Source organism: Cutaneotrichosporon cavernicola (assembly GCF_030864355.1).
Source record: "Cutaneotrichosporon cavernicola HIS019 DNA, chromosome: 3".
In the NCBI taxonomy this organism is placed as follows: domain Eukaryota; kingdom Fungi; phylum Basidiomycota; class Tremellomycetes; order Trichosporonales; family Trichosporonaceae; genus Cutaneotrichosporon; species Cutaneotrichosporon cavernicola.
Window position 1 is genome coordinate 2,898,174 of NC_083395.1, and position 13,177 is coordinate 2,911,350.

The 13,177-nt window shown below is 59.6% G+C and overlaps 7 protein-coding genes across 7 annotated transcripts; 4 read left to right on the forward strand and 3 right to left on the reverse strand.

Annotated features, from left to right (window-relative positions):
* Positions 1 to 186: 186 nt before the first annotated feature.
* CcaverHIS019_0310930 (uncharacterized protein) lies at positions 187 to 1,261 on the forward strand (the record flags this gene model as incomplete). The annotated part of the gene is made up of 2 exons (XM_060599612.1): positions 187 to 348; positions 446 to 1,261. The coding sequence occupies 2 exons, from the start codon at positions 187 to 189 to the stop codon at positions 1,259 to 1,261; spliced, it is 978 nt and encodes a 325-aa protein (XP_060456288.1).
* A 564-nt stretch (positions 1,262 to 1,825) lies between these two features.
* CcaverHIS019_0310940 (uncharacterized protein) lies at positions 1,826 to 2,413 on the forward strand (the record flags this gene model as incomplete). The annotated part of the gene is made up of 3 exons (XM_060599613.1): positions 1,826 to 1,941; positions 2,077 to 2,234; positions 2,268 to 2,413. 3 exons carry the CDS (start codon positions 1,826 to 1,828, stop codon positions 2,411 to 2,413), a joined length of 420 nt encoding a protein of 139 aa, XP_060456289.1.
* A 41-nt stretch (positions 2,414 to 2,454) lies between these two features.
* On the reverse strand, positions 2,455 to 5,075 carry CcaverHIS019_0310950 (uncharacterized protein; the record flags this gene model as incomplete). The annotated part of the gene is made up of 5 exons (XM_060599614.1): positions 2,455 to 3,301; positions 3,340 to 4,398; positions 4,433 to 4,558; positions 4,626 to 4,780; positions 4,821 to 5,075. 5 exons carry the CDS (start codon positions 5,073 to 5,075, stop codon positions 2,455 to 2,457), a joined length of 2,442 nt encoding a protein of 813 aa, XP_060456290.1.
* A 216-nt stretch (positions 5,076 to 5,291) lies between these two features.
* On the reverse strand, positions 5,292 to 6,589 carry CcaverHIS019_0310960 (uncharacterized protein; the record flags this gene model as incomplete). Its single annotated transcript, XM_060599615.1, has 9 exons — positions 5,292 to 5,449; positions 5,487 to 5,566; positions 5,601 to 5,716; positions 5,751 to 6,019; positions 6,053 to 6,129; positions 6,163 to 6,201; positions 6,236 to 6,274; positions 6,317 to 6,382; positions 6,414 to 6,589. 9 exons carry the CDS (start codon positions 6,587 to 6,589, stop codon positions 5,292 to 5,294), a joined length of 1,020 nt encoding a protein of 339 aa, XP_060456291.1.
* Positions 6,590 to 6,992: 403 nt separating this feature from the next.
* AAT1 (uncharacterized protein) lies at positions 6,993 to 9,951 on the forward strand (the record flags this gene model as incomplete). Its single annotated transcript, XM_060599616.1, has 8 exons — positions 6,993 to 7,706; positions 7,747 to 7,750; positions 7,809 to 7,813; positions 7,850 to 7,947; positions 7,983 to 8,247; positions 8,287 to 8,378; positions 8,414 to 9,442; positions 9,477 to 9,951. 8 exons carry the CDS (start codon positions 6,993 to 6,995, stop codon positions 9,949 to 9,951), a joined length of 2,682 nt encoding a protein of 893 aa, XP_060456292.1.
* Positions 9,952 to 10,384: 433 nt separating this feature from the next.
* Positions 10,385 to 11,210, reverse strand: NHP2 (uncharacterized protein; the record flags this gene model as incomplete). The annotated part of the gene is made up of 3 exons (XM_060599617.1): positions 10,385 to 10,565; positions 10,754 to 11,025; positions 11,079 to 11,210. The coding sequence occupies 3 exons, from the start codon at positions 11,208 to 11,210 to the stop codon at positions 10,385 to 10,387; spliced, it is 585 nt and encodes a 194-aa protein (XP_060456293.1).
* Positions 11,211 to 11,533: 323 nt separating this feature from the next.
* On the forward strand, positions 11,534 to 13,171 carry CcaverHIS019_0310990 (uncharacterized protein; the record flags this gene model as incomplete). The annotated part of the gene is made up of 3 exons (XM_060599618.1): positions 11,534 to 11,769; positions 11,811 to 11,969; positions 12,136 to 13,171. The coding sequence occupies 3 exons, from the start codon at positions 11,534 to 11,536 to the stop codon at positions 13,169 to 13,171; spliced, it is 1,431 nt and encodes a 476-aa protein (XP_060456294.1).
* Positions 13,172 to 13,177: the final 6 nt, after the last annotated feature.

Here is a 13,177-nt window from a genome sequence, read left to right on the forward strand (position 1 = left end):
TCAGGGATCCGTGCCCCGGACATCGGCCCGGCGGACCTCGGGCCGGAAGCCGGAAGTCATCGCCCTTCCACGAACATCTGCAATGACAAGCTAAAGACACTAACCCTCTTAAGCTCACGTTGCCCACTCATCTTCGCCCTTATACACACTCACCTACCCACCACCATCATCCGTCAACTCTTCAACATGGCCAAGTCTGTCCCCACCGAATTCAAGCTCAACTCGGGCATCACCATCCCTGCCGTTGGTCTCGGCACCTGGCAGTCCCAGCCCGGACAGGTCGAGAAGGCTGTCGAGCACGCCATCAAGAGCGGCTACCGCCTCATTGACGGCGCGCTTTGCTATGGAGTGAGTCGTGACGTGGATGGCCCAGCTGCTTGGGCGGTTCTCTCCAGCGAGCTTGGGGTCAAATTCTGCACTACTCTGGCGCTCAGGCTAACCCCAGAACGAGGAGGAGGTTGGCAAGGGCATCAAGGCCTCTGGTGTTCCCCGTGAGGAGCTCTTCCTCACCTCCAAGCTCTGGTGCACTTACCACGACCGCGTCGAGGAGTGTCTCGACATCACCCTCAAGGACCTCGGCACCGACTACCTTGACCTGTACCTTATCCACTGGCCCGTGCGCACGGTTGAGAACGGCTCCAGCAAGCTGTTCCCCACCAAGCCTGACGGAAGCCGTAACATTGACCGCAAGTGGGACCAGGCCGAGACTTGGCGCCAGATGGAGGCCGTCCTCGCAAAGGGCAAGGTCAAGGCCATTGGTGTCTCCAACTTTTCCGAGCTCTACCTTGAGCGCCTGAGCAAGACCTGGAAGGTCGTTCCCGCCGTCAACCAGGTCGAGCTCCACCCTTACAACCCCCAGCACAAGCTTAAGGCGTACTGCGACTCGAAGGGCATCCGCTTGGAGGCCTACTCGCCTCTCGGCTCGGCCGGCTCGCCTCTTCACGACGACCCCGTGATCAAGAAGATTGCCGACAAGCACGGCGTGAGCGTCGCCACCGTCCTCATCTCGTACCAGGTCAACCGCGGTGTCGTTGTCCTCCCCAAGAGTGTCACGCCTTCCCGCATCGACGACAACAAGAAGGTCATTGCGCTTGACGAGGACGACATGAAGGCCCTTGACGGGCTTGCGGCTTCTGGAAAGCAGACCCGCTTCGTGACACCTCCTTGGGGCAACGACTTTGGCTTTGAGAACTGGTTCGGGCCCGGCACCGACGCACCGGAGGGCTTCGTGTTCGAGTCGCGTGGCCAGACGTTTGAGTAGAGCGGTGTAAAAGGGAGATAGATTGCATAATCGGCATTGATGCAGCATGTACGCTAGGGCGGGAATTGCCAGTGGCAGTGGAGCAGTCGTCATATATGATATCTGATCTCGGCTGAACTCGAGCCGCTCGAGCCGCTTGTTTGGTTCTGGTCATGTGGGAAGCGGTTGAGCCAACCGCGCCTTGACTGCATGCATGTGAGTGCATGTATGAATGTCGCTTAGGAGCACGCTTAGGAGCAGACAACTTTTGGATTCTCCGTGGAGCGGTTTTATTTTGCCTTTGCCTGTGTCATGTAACCGAGTGTTCAAGGTCTGGACTGAGAACACCAACACCGCTATCGACGCTATCGAGGCGACGTGTTCCTGTTCCTGCCCAAGCCGTGTGGCGGCCTCCTCCTCACCTACTCTCCTCCTCACACAAACACTCGACCCCGTACCCTCATCTCCCTTGTACTTGCCACAACAAACGGAAGCAATTTGCCACCCAATACCATCGAATTCGGTCGACTCGCGACCATCCTCTCTTCTTCACTTCGTCACTTGTTCACTTCTGCGAGATAGACAATGTCGGACACTCGAAAACCGCAAGCGTCCGGTGCGGCCCTCAGGTCATACTATTGCCTCTGTGGCGACTTTGTCCTCGTGTTGCAGGGCAAGCTCGACCGCCTTCCTCAACGAAAGTGAGTTGCTCCTTCCTCCCACCCATCTTGCGTCTGCCGTCTCCCGCCTTCCTCTACTTAGGACTGAGATGCTGAGATCCGGTTGGGGAAACACTCAGAATCCCTCTCCATCTAGCTGCGTGTCGCTGACGCAAGGACCGACGGCGCCTACATCATCCGCACCCAGCCCTCCCCTTCCATTCCAGCAAGAAAGTTCAAGCTCGCTGCCGTGCCGTCCGAACGTATCCTCCTCGAGCGCGTGGGTGGCACTGAGATCCGACAAGGATTTGTCTGTTCACGGTGCCGGACACCTAGTGAGTCCAATTGCCGACGTTTAACTGACCCAGTCGCGTACCAGACCACGCCACCGCCCGCCGGCAACGCGCCGTTCCTGTACATCCTTAAAGGTGCTGTGACCGAGACGCAGGGCCAGATACCACCAGACGCCTTCGAGGGTGAGCGTGCCGCCGTCGTTGTTTCCAACCTCGCTTAAAATTCGCCCTGTAAACTGCTGCATGCAAATGTTGTACTATACTAATCCATCTCCTCGACGCGCACGCTCAGCGCGTTCATCTTGCGCATGAGACGCGCGAGCTCGTCACCGCGGCTCCCCAGCGCGGCTTGGAGCGGACGCAGCTGACGAGCGCCGTACTCGTCCTCGCGAGCGTTGACAGTCTTCACGAGCGGCCGCACAACTCCAAGCTGCTCCTTGAGCACTTGGGCGCGGGGCGCAAAGCCGGGGCTGCCCCGCGTCCCGTTCACGCGCGCCCTTATGCGCTCGAGCTCGTCGAACCACCGCCGCTCGATTGCGCCGATCTGTGGCCGGTGCTCGGCCATCAGCGCGGTGAGTACGTTGTCGAGGCGGTCACTGAGCGACTGCTGTGCGTCCAAGGCAGCTTCGGCACGCTCAACGTTGCGCACCGCGGCGCTCCGGAGCGCACACACGGACGCCGCGGCGGCGCGGAGCACGACGAGCTGTCGTGCATACTCCCGAACCTGGAGGTCGAGGCGGCCCTCAACCTTCGTACTCGCTTCCTCCACTGCGTGCGTGCGCGCCTTGATCTGCGAGGCGGCGTCACGGAGCGCCGTCACGTGCGCTGGCCCGATGGCCTCGAGCACTTTGTGCGAGTCGGGGGCCTTACGGATCGCCGCCTTCGGGTTGTACTCGGTAGTTGGAAGGGACACCTCGAACGGCTTGTCCAGCAGCGACTGGCTGTTCTTGTCTGGTGCAGGTGCCGAGTCGGGCGCCGCAAGTCCGCGGTCAGGCACCCGAACGTCCATCTCCACAGCGGCAAGTTGTCCGCTCGACGCGAGCGCTAGGAGGCCGTACCCTAGAGTAATATTACAAAATGTCACGACACCGACGACGGGGTTCGACGGGCTGTGCGAGTTAGTGCTGGAAGAGTTTGAGTGACTCACCTCGCCTCGACCAGCTGTGCCACATCACATGGGGGCAATTTGTTTTCGCCGGCCAGGAGCTGGGTCACCCACGGCACAACGGAGACGGCATCGACGCCAAATGCGTGCTCGACATATATCACGTCAGACTGGATTGGATCCGCCACAAACAAGGGGGCGTTTAAAGCAATCGCGTCGGGCTCGGAGGAAGGGAAGGACGAGAGCACGCTCTCGACGATGTGGAGGTAGAGGTCGGTAGGTGCAGGGTCGCGCGAGGTTATCCAGCGCGGCTCACACTCATCTGCAGCGATGCCGAGATCAACACGCCCGCTCGACCACGCGATCGCGAGTACATTGACGTGCGCGTCAGCCACCTCTCCTTCAGGTACGTCGCCAGCGGCTTGCAGGATCGTGATATCCGTTGCGCTCTGCTCATCGATGTCGCCGCCGTTGCCGACCTCCTGAGGCGCGGGATTGAAGAGGAGCGGGCCCTGTCGTGCGAGCGGCCGGTGCATACCCGGTGCCGGGCCGCCCGTTCCAGTCAAGTGTGGGGGATGTACACGCACAAAGCCTGTCAGAGGAGGAGGCTTGTCTGGCTTTGGTGGGGAAGGTGGGGCATCGCGCAGCCCAAAGCCGCGCCGCCGTGGTGGCGTGGACGGTGTGGATGGTTCGTCGTCTGGTGATCCCTGTTTCACGATGGCGCTCACCCACGCCTCCTGCAGCTGCCGTCGCCCCAGGAGCGACGCGTACTCGGCGCTGCCCTGCTCTCCCGGCTTGGCCTTGGTATCCTCGAGCCGTTTCAACCCCTCCGCGACCCACGCTTGCAACGAGGCAAGGTACGACGCCGGTACATCGGCGCTTGACGGCAACACGGGGCCCATGGTGTAGATGTCGCCGTTGGCCATGAGCGCGTACACCATGAGGGGAGCAAAGTCTATCGGGCCGCGACCAAAGGTGAACGACGTCGCGTACTGGGAGAGTGGGTCGATGGCCGAGAACTTGCTCTTAGGCCTGGTCGTCTTCTCGGCGAGGAAGGAGAACTTCTGTACAGGGTCCTGGGGACGGAGGATATCATACTCGCTGCGGTCAGTTGTGCAGGACAATTCAAACTAACAAGAGGTTGCCGTTGGCGGCGAGAACCCAGAGCGAGTTGCCGCCCTCGCCCCATGGGTGCCATCGGACCTTGGTGAGAGACACAAGCGAGGACGGCGAATGCTGGTACTCGTCGACGGGGAAGGAGCTGTGTATTAGCGGTGTATGTGGGTGTGCGCGGAGGGACGGAGGGCTGATGGGGGATGACTACGCACCGACACGCAACCTCCCCGCCGACGGAGCTAGCGAATCCCACACGGGGTAACACTAAGACGACGAGCTGATGGTGGCCAACGACAGCGAGCAGGCGCCCAGTGGGGTTCAGCACGAGCTGGTGGATGGTGAATGTGAGGTGAGGCGACTTGAGCGTCTGCCGTTAGCAGTGGCGAGCGTTACAGAACCGTACGCACCTTGTATCCGCCAACACTCGTCCCATGAACTTCCCACCCATCTCCGGAAAGGCTAGTCATGCGGATTTCCTTGCCAAACGCGACAATCAAGTCTCTATCGCGGACGGCCAAGCGTGCGTTCTTTGGAGCCGGGAGGCCATCGAGCGACGGCTGCGGCCCGACAAGCTCCCAATCGTCATCACTCGTCGAGGCGGGAGGGACGAAGATGGCATTTGAGTGTAACGCATCGAGGGAGAATGGAAGGAGGGGCGGCATGATGCCGCAAAGTGGCGGCGATGATGATGGAGTGAGTTGAGTTGATCTTGGATCTTGAATCTTAAGTCTTGAATGGTCTCATAACACAACCCCGTCGTCCAAGATTTGCTCCCGTTACCTCCACCTTTGATGTCCATCAACACATCAACAAACCTCCCCACTCTTGCTCTCTCATGGGCGCAACAAGCAGCGTAAAAGACTCATACAAGGCTAACATCACTCCTTGGTGGGCGCAGCTGTCTTGTCATTCCCAAGTGTCCCCTCTGACATGACTTCGCCCTCAAGTTTCTCCGCCACTTCCTTGCCAAGCTCCTTTACTCGCTCGACGTCGTGTCCGATCAGACTCACGTGCACGCCCTTGTAGAGGTATGGGTCTAGTGTCAACTCTCAGGTCCACGTTCTCGAGCTTACAAGATCCAATGCGAATGCCCTCCTTCTTAACTCGTGCCTGCAGTTCGGTGAGGTATGGCGCGATCCTGGACTCTGGCCAGCTGTTTGTCAGCATACGTAACATCAGAAACCGACTTGGAGAAGATGAGCAGACGGAAGGGCTTGGATGACGCCGGCGGGAGGGGAAGGTACGGCACCAAGCCTAGGAGCAGCTGCTGGAACAGGCTGGGAATGCCGGGGAACACGCAGAGCTGGCGTGAGCTGTTGACAAGGCGGTGAGCTCACCTTACCGCCAAGCCGGACGACGGGTACCCAACGGTCGTCGCACACGAACAGGATCTCGGACCGGTTACCGCCTTGTCCGTCACTGCCATGCCCACCCTTGGCAATAGGGAAGAGAGCCATGCGATTCCGCGCGGTGACCTCTTCTGGGGATGCCTTGGCGAGCTGGGCGCGCCGCTCCTCAGTCGTCATGATCTGCAAGCGGCGCAGGGTCTCGGCGTCGTGTTCAAGCGAGAGGCCGAATGCCTTACCCAGCGACTCGTACGTGATGTCTGCTGTCAGCTGGGAAGGCGGTCAAAGCTCACCATCATGCGTGGGCCCGATGCCGCCGGAGGTCACGACAAAGTCGTAGTTCTGGGTCATGCGGCGCGCGGCCTCCACGCTGATGTCAGCTCCAGGGTCCAGTTTAGCTCACATTTCCGCTTCGTCGTCGGCGATGACTTCGATGCGCTTCCTGCTGTTAGCTGTCTGAATACCACCAAGTTCACAGCTCGATGCCGAGGTCGAAACAGAACTGTGCAAAGAAGCTGGCGTTAGTTTGTGAGCCAGAGTATGATGAGCGAGCTCACTTGCTGTTCGTGTCCTTGGTCTTGCCGTTCAACACTTCGTCGCCGATAATCAGGCATCCTGCCGTCCTGCCGTTAGGGAGTCAGTGAACGGGCGCACTTGATGTAGTTGCCGTGGCCGAGAGGGTTTGACACACTCGCCGGGTCGGTCACGGGTTGCTTCTCGAACGGAGTCATGGCTGAGGGAGTGAACGAGCGGGCGAGGAAGGGTGAAGGTCTGGAGATACGGTAGGGAGCTCTAGTGCACAGGCCAAGGAAGACTGGTCGCGAGAGCATGGAGGTGATGGCGTGGACAGTGCTCACATCATGTTAATACCATTCTCTTAAGAGGTGGGCTAATGGGCTATAAGCTACAATGAGCTAATGGGTGACTAGTCACTCCGGGCAATGTGCCTGACATTATCATCGCGTGGCAGAAGTGATGACCTCATTCTCATCTGGACAAGGAGCCAAACACGGGATCAAATTCTGTTGCCGTCCCCTTCCCCCCACCCAGATTTGCCGCCCAACTATCAGGGCAACCAAACACGCCGCAACATCCAGCAAACACCTTTTGACAGCGACCACGCCCCACACCTTGTCCCAGCGCGGATGAGAAACGCTATTCTATTCTGGAGCAACTTTACGCTATCGATACATACCATTTTTACCAGGAAACCAGGAGATCGGACTTAGCGCTATGAGCGACAGCCCCGATCTCCCAGAGATCGAGGTCCACCCACCTCCAGCAGAGGCCGACCCGCCCCCAGACCCACAACCAGCCGACATCCAACCAACCGGCTCCGACCATTCCCAAGTCGAGGTCGTTGAAGATGGTGGAGTTGATGTCGACGTCCTTGCGGACGGTCTCGACCTCAACCTCGCCGCTGCGCTCAGCGCCATTCCTCCAGAACACGATGAGATGGTGGTGGAACATGAGCACGGGCACGGGCACGACGATGAGATGGTGGTGGATCATGAGCACGAACACAATCAGCTCCAGGCACTCGACCCCGACACGCTTGCTGACCTCGCCGCGCTGAGTCGCATGGAAGATGAGGAAGCAGGCGCGGGCGAGCTCGTCGTGGATGAAGGACAGGACTTTGCCGAGCTTATCGGCCAGGCGATCACGAACGAGCAGGTCCAGCAGTTTGTCGACACGTTCGGCGCGGTCCATGATGAGGAAGAGGGCGAGGTCGTGCCTCATCCCCCAACACCAATTCTCCAGGCTCCCTCGCCAACTCCGCCAACACGGCGTCGCCCCATCCACGACTTCCGCACGGAGAGAGCTCGCTCCACGGATGAGTCTGATACTGAGCGCCGCGATCCCGACAGCTTGTACTACTTTGAGGACGGCAAGACTAAGCGGCGGCGGAACCGGACCGTGTTGAGCTGTACAGAGTGCCATCGTAGGGTGAGTCGAGCCTCCCAGTGCGATCCAGAACTGATATCAGAAACGTACGTCCAAGCTCTACCTGGGAGAAGATACTGACGCCACTTCCGCTTGTGACTACAGAACATGTGAGCTAGCTTAATCCTGATCATAGCTGACGCTAGTGTGATCGCAACATCCCCTGCAGCAGGTGTATCAAGCGCGGCGTCCCGAGCATGTGCCAGATGGAGGTGCCTCCCGGAATGCAGCGCAAGCGCAAGCGGTGAGCTGCGCGCGCCTTTGCAAGCTGACCAGCAGGCCCAACCCGGACGTGCCGATGAATTATGAGCTCAATCTTAGGGTGCAGGCGCTCCAGTCACTCATTCGCGCCGGGCGCGAACAGATCGACCCAGAAACGTCGTCATCGACCGCGATGGAGACGGTCATGCAGGCGACCCGTGCGGCGAATAACGGGCAGCGGGAGGCGGAGCACGCGCTCGCGCAACTCTCCGACGTTGGCAACAACCTTGGCCATCTGAACCTGGAGGCACAGAACTCACTGCTCATGGACGTTATTCAACACGTAGGGGGAAAGCTTCTGAACTTGTCCTGCTGACATTAGCTCTCTGCGGCGAGCATGGGCCGTCCAGCGGATGGGAGTCCCACCGAGATGCGGGATACGTGGTCTGCGATCCCAGTAGCTCAGTCACAGAGGTGGGGTTTTCTTGACTTTGGTGAACTGACAGCAGCATTGTGCAAATTGAAGAGGCACATGCGGCGGACGAGTCACCCAACAAGCTCAACGTCGCGGTCCACGGCTTCCGGGACGACAAGGGTAACATCTACCGTCCACCAACAGTCAAGCACGCAGAGAAGGCTCTGCGTGAAGACCCGAACCTCTTCAACGAGACACTACCGATCGAAGGGTATACCCCGTTCCTTGACCTTGGCACGCGCTTCGGGTACGGAGAGGATAGCGTTGCGTACAAGAACAAGCGCATTGCCTCAATCCAAGCGATGAGCGTGACCGGTGGACTCAGAATGGCAGCTATCTTCCTTAGCCGCTTCCCCGCAACTGCAAGCATGCGCTCCGTTCTTGTCCAGACTCCAGCAGCCGAGGAGGATATCGCGGCTCTGCGCGATGGTGGACTCGACGTCAAGTTAATCCGCTTCCTTGACCACAAGACAGGCCTGGTCGACTGGGACGGCTTCCGCGAGGACCTGCAAGCCGCACCTCCGCGCTCAGCCGTGCTCTTGCACGTGAGCGGCAGCATACCGACAGGAGCGGACCTCACACCGCAGCAGTGGCGTCAACTGACCACACTGTTGCAGGAGAAGCACCTGATCCCGCTCGCTATTATGGCGTACCAGGGTCTCTCGAGCGGTGACACCAACCGTGATGCACAGCCACTGCGCTTTATGGTGCACGAAGGTCTGCCGGTCGTGCTCGTGCAGGGCTTTGACTCGACCATGGGGTTGTACGCTGATTCGCCGGCCATAGTGAGTGTGGCGACGAAAAACACGGACGACCGCGATCGCGTCGACTCGCAGCTCCGTAACATCGCGCGTGCGCTGTACTACCATCCGCCCGCATGGGGTGCGCGACTCGCTCACGCCGTGTTGTCCGACGCGCGGATGTACAAGGTCTGGCTATCGGAGATTAATGTCCTGGCCGGACGCCTCAGGAGCGTCCGTGACAAGCTGTATGCGATCCTCGCGAACAAGCTCAAGACTCCCGGCAACTGGGAGCACATAAAGCGCGCTTCAGGCATGTACATGTGAGCTGAAGGGCTGATATCAAGCTGACAACAGTACACTTCTCCTCCCACAGACGCAGCTCGACGCCCTCACCACCAAGCGACACATCCACTTGCTTCCCGAGTCGTGCGTCAATCTCGGCTGCCTCAACGGGCCGAAGCTGGAGACGCTCGCACGCTCTGTCGACGCCGTGGTGCGCGACGCAGCCCGCGAAGCCGAGGAACAAGCGCAGGCGGCGCGACAGATGGAACTGGTGCTCAAGGTCACGCGCGAGCGCGAAGCCGAGGCCGAAGCGGAGGCTGCCCTCGAGGCCGCTGCGGTGGCGGCTGCAGCCGAGGAGGCGCAGGAACGCCTGCTCATGGAAGAGCACATCCAGCGGGCTATGGAGGCGCAAGCGCTGCAGACGGAGGAGGAGGCACATACGGACGAACAGAGCCTCCTCGAGGAGGTGCAGAGGGCTGCGGAGAGGGAAGAGATTCGACGGCAGGCGGAGATGATTGTGGGGCAGATTGGGTTCTCGAGTGTATAGTTTGTAGCATTGTTGTTGTTTTTGCATTGTTGTGAGTCGTGACGAGCGTGGAGAGGTTAAAGGTTTGTTAGCGAGCGTGATACAGTTAGGGCTGCGAGCACGCTAAAACCAAGGTGGTAATGTGATGCCAGCAGGGGTGTTGGGTATTGGTCGGCGACATTCTTTTGAAAGGAGTCAAGAACTATCCCTCACAACTCACTGCCACATGTCACCATCCCGGACACAGAGCCTACGACCTCTCGACTCCTCTGTTGCAAATGTCAGGTTCGCACCTACAGTTTGGCCTTCTGCCGCACGTCCTCTTCACAAGTGAGATGTACCTGGTCAGTCACCACTCGTCAACATCGCTGCGAATTGCAACCGCGCAAAGTCCACAACCTCCACTACCTCTCGGTCAAGCCATATCGTACATCACAACCCTATACCCGGATATCTAGGCCTGAACGACGGCCTCGAGCTTCTTCACCTCGTCGAGACACTCGTCGAGCGGCTCCTTCCACTCGGCAATGTCCTCGGCGGATGGTGCCTTGGCGTCCTTGCGCTTTTGTGGGGTGGCGCAAACAAGAACGCACGAGGTCGCGCGCTTGGTGCCGGACGCGGCGCCGAGCTCCTCCCTGTGGGTCAGCTAAAGCTCTCAATAACAGGGCTGCGCGGTGCGAGATCTTCCATCTCTCTTGATCTCTTGAGCATCCGACCTCATCTCCCTCCTCATCATCTCCTATCTCCCGTCTCTAGACCACTGGACTACTGGCCTCGCTCTCCTACGCTCTCGACTGTTCCTTGGCCCAAATCCGCTACTCACTTGCTCAGCACCCACGCATACTCGACCCCCTTGGTCTCCTCAGCGAGCACAGGAAGGTGAGACACGACATCAACAGGCGTAATGTTGGCCGCGAGGAGCAGCAGGCCCTTCTCGCCCTTCCGCAGGCTCTTGACGACCTCCTTGACACCGCGCTTAAGCTGGCGCGCCTTGCTGGCGCGCTTGACCGTCTTGAACAGCTTCTTGGACAGCTTCTTGCCCGCGAGCGGCACGGCGATAGGGGTAATAGCCTCAATAGGGACGTCGAACTCGGCCTGCAGAGTCAGCATCCACATCTAGTCCTATATAGCAAGGTCGGCCGGCTCACCTTGTCGTCTGCGTCGGCAGCGAGGGACTTGCGCTTCTCCTTCTTGGCCTTCTTGTCATCGGCGGCGAGGTCGGCAACGTCCGACTTGCGCTTCTTCTTCTTCTCCTCCTTGAGCTCGGCGTCCTTGGCCATGGTTGTTGGGTGACTCGATGTGGTGGGTGTGGTTGGGTGGATGAGCGCGTGAGCAGTTGGGTCAAGTGGTCAAGTCTGAAAGGGTTGGTCGAAATTGTCTGGGAGCCTGACGTGTATTTGATCCGTGGCTTGGAATCCACGTGGTTGAAAGGTGGAGGTCGATCGGACTCCACCGATGACAAGGAAGGGTCAGTCAGATAAACGCTAAGCGGCGGCAAGCGGCGGCTCCGGATCTCGAGAAAGGGGGGACAGTTAACAAGCTGACGCGCTCTGCATACCGTTCTCTCATTCTCTCATCATCCCACTCATTCTCACTAGTCATAATGCCCCAAGTCAACATCCAGACCACGATTAGCCCCTTCACCCAGGAGCCGGTGTGCACCCGCCCGCTCCTGAGCGCATCCCAGCTCGACGCGGTCGTCTCGCAGGCCGTCAAGGCGCAGAAGGGCTGGCGCAAGGTTCCGCTTGATGAGCGCGCGGCCATTGCCGAGCGCTGGATGGCCGAGTTTGAAAAGAACGCAGACATCCTCGCAGAGGACATTGCGCTCCAGATGGGCAGGTAGGCGCTGGGATTAGTTGAGTTGCTGGAGCTGACGCCAGGCCTGTTGGTCAGTGCAAGGGCGAGATCAACGGAACACTCTACCGCGCTCGCCACCTCATCAAGATTGCCAAGGAGGCACTGGCACCCATTCCCCAAACTGAGACGGACGACGAGGCAAACAGGCGCTACATTATCAAGCAGCCGCTGGGTGTTGTTGTGTGAGTCACCCTGCTTTAGGAGGTGGGATCCGTGTACCCCTTGGATTTCCTTGCCAACTATCCAGAGGCCACGACAACCCCCCTCCCCATCTTCCTGCTTTTCAACTTAGCTGCTCAACCTTCCTCCCTACTTGCTACTCACTCACTGACCGACTGCTGACCCAAGCGCAATCACCCCCTGGAACTTCCCGCACCTCACAATGGTCAACTCGGTCCTTCCCGCTCTCCTGGCGGGCAACGCGGTGATCATCAAACCGGCTCCGCAGACGCCTGTTCCAGCCGAGCGCGTGCTGGAGTGCTTCGACGCCGCCGGCCTCCCTCCCAACGTCCTGCAGGTCATCCACCTCACCCAGCAGGCGACGCTGGACCTGTGTGCGGACCCGCGCGTCAACTTTGTCTCCTTCACAGGCTCGGTGCCAGGTGGACGGGCGGTGCAGGAGGCCGCGGCCCACGGCCGTGGCTTCAAGGGTGTCGGTCTCGAGCTGGGTGGCAAGGACCCCGCCTATGTCCGTGAGGACGCCGACTTGAACTACACCGTTGCCAACCTGGTGGACGGCGCATTCTTCAACTCTGGTCAGAGCTGCTGTTCCGTTGAGCGCATTTACGTCCATTCTGCGGTTTACGACGAGTTTGTTAACCAGTTCGCCGCCCTCACCCGCAAGGACTATATCGTTGGGGACCCCATGGCCAAGGGCACTACTCTTGGTCCTGTGGTGTCGTTGGCCAGCGCTAAGCGCATCCGCAAGCAGGTTGCGGACGCTGTTGCGGCAGGAGCTACGTTGCTGGTTGGTGAGGCCGAATTCGCCGGCGCCAAGGAGGGCACGACGCTCGTCGGGCCTCAAGTTCTCACCGACGTCGACCACGGCATGGAGGTCATGTCCGAGGAGACATTTGGCCCCGTCGCCGCTATTATGAAGGTCGAGAGCGACGAGGAGGCACTCGCGCTCATGAACGACTCGCAGTACGGCCTTACCGCCAGCGTGTGGACCAACCCCGACGATGCGGCCAGCATTGCCGTGTTCAACAACTTTGTCGACGAGCTCGAGGCCGGCACCGTCTACCTCAACCGTGCGGACGCACTCGACCCCGCCGTCCCCTGGACGGGCGTTAAGGACACGGGCCGCGGCTATTCTCTCAGCGTCCTCGGATTCGGTCAGCTCACGCAGGCCAAGAGTGTCATGATGCGCACCAAGCTCAACTAGTGTACC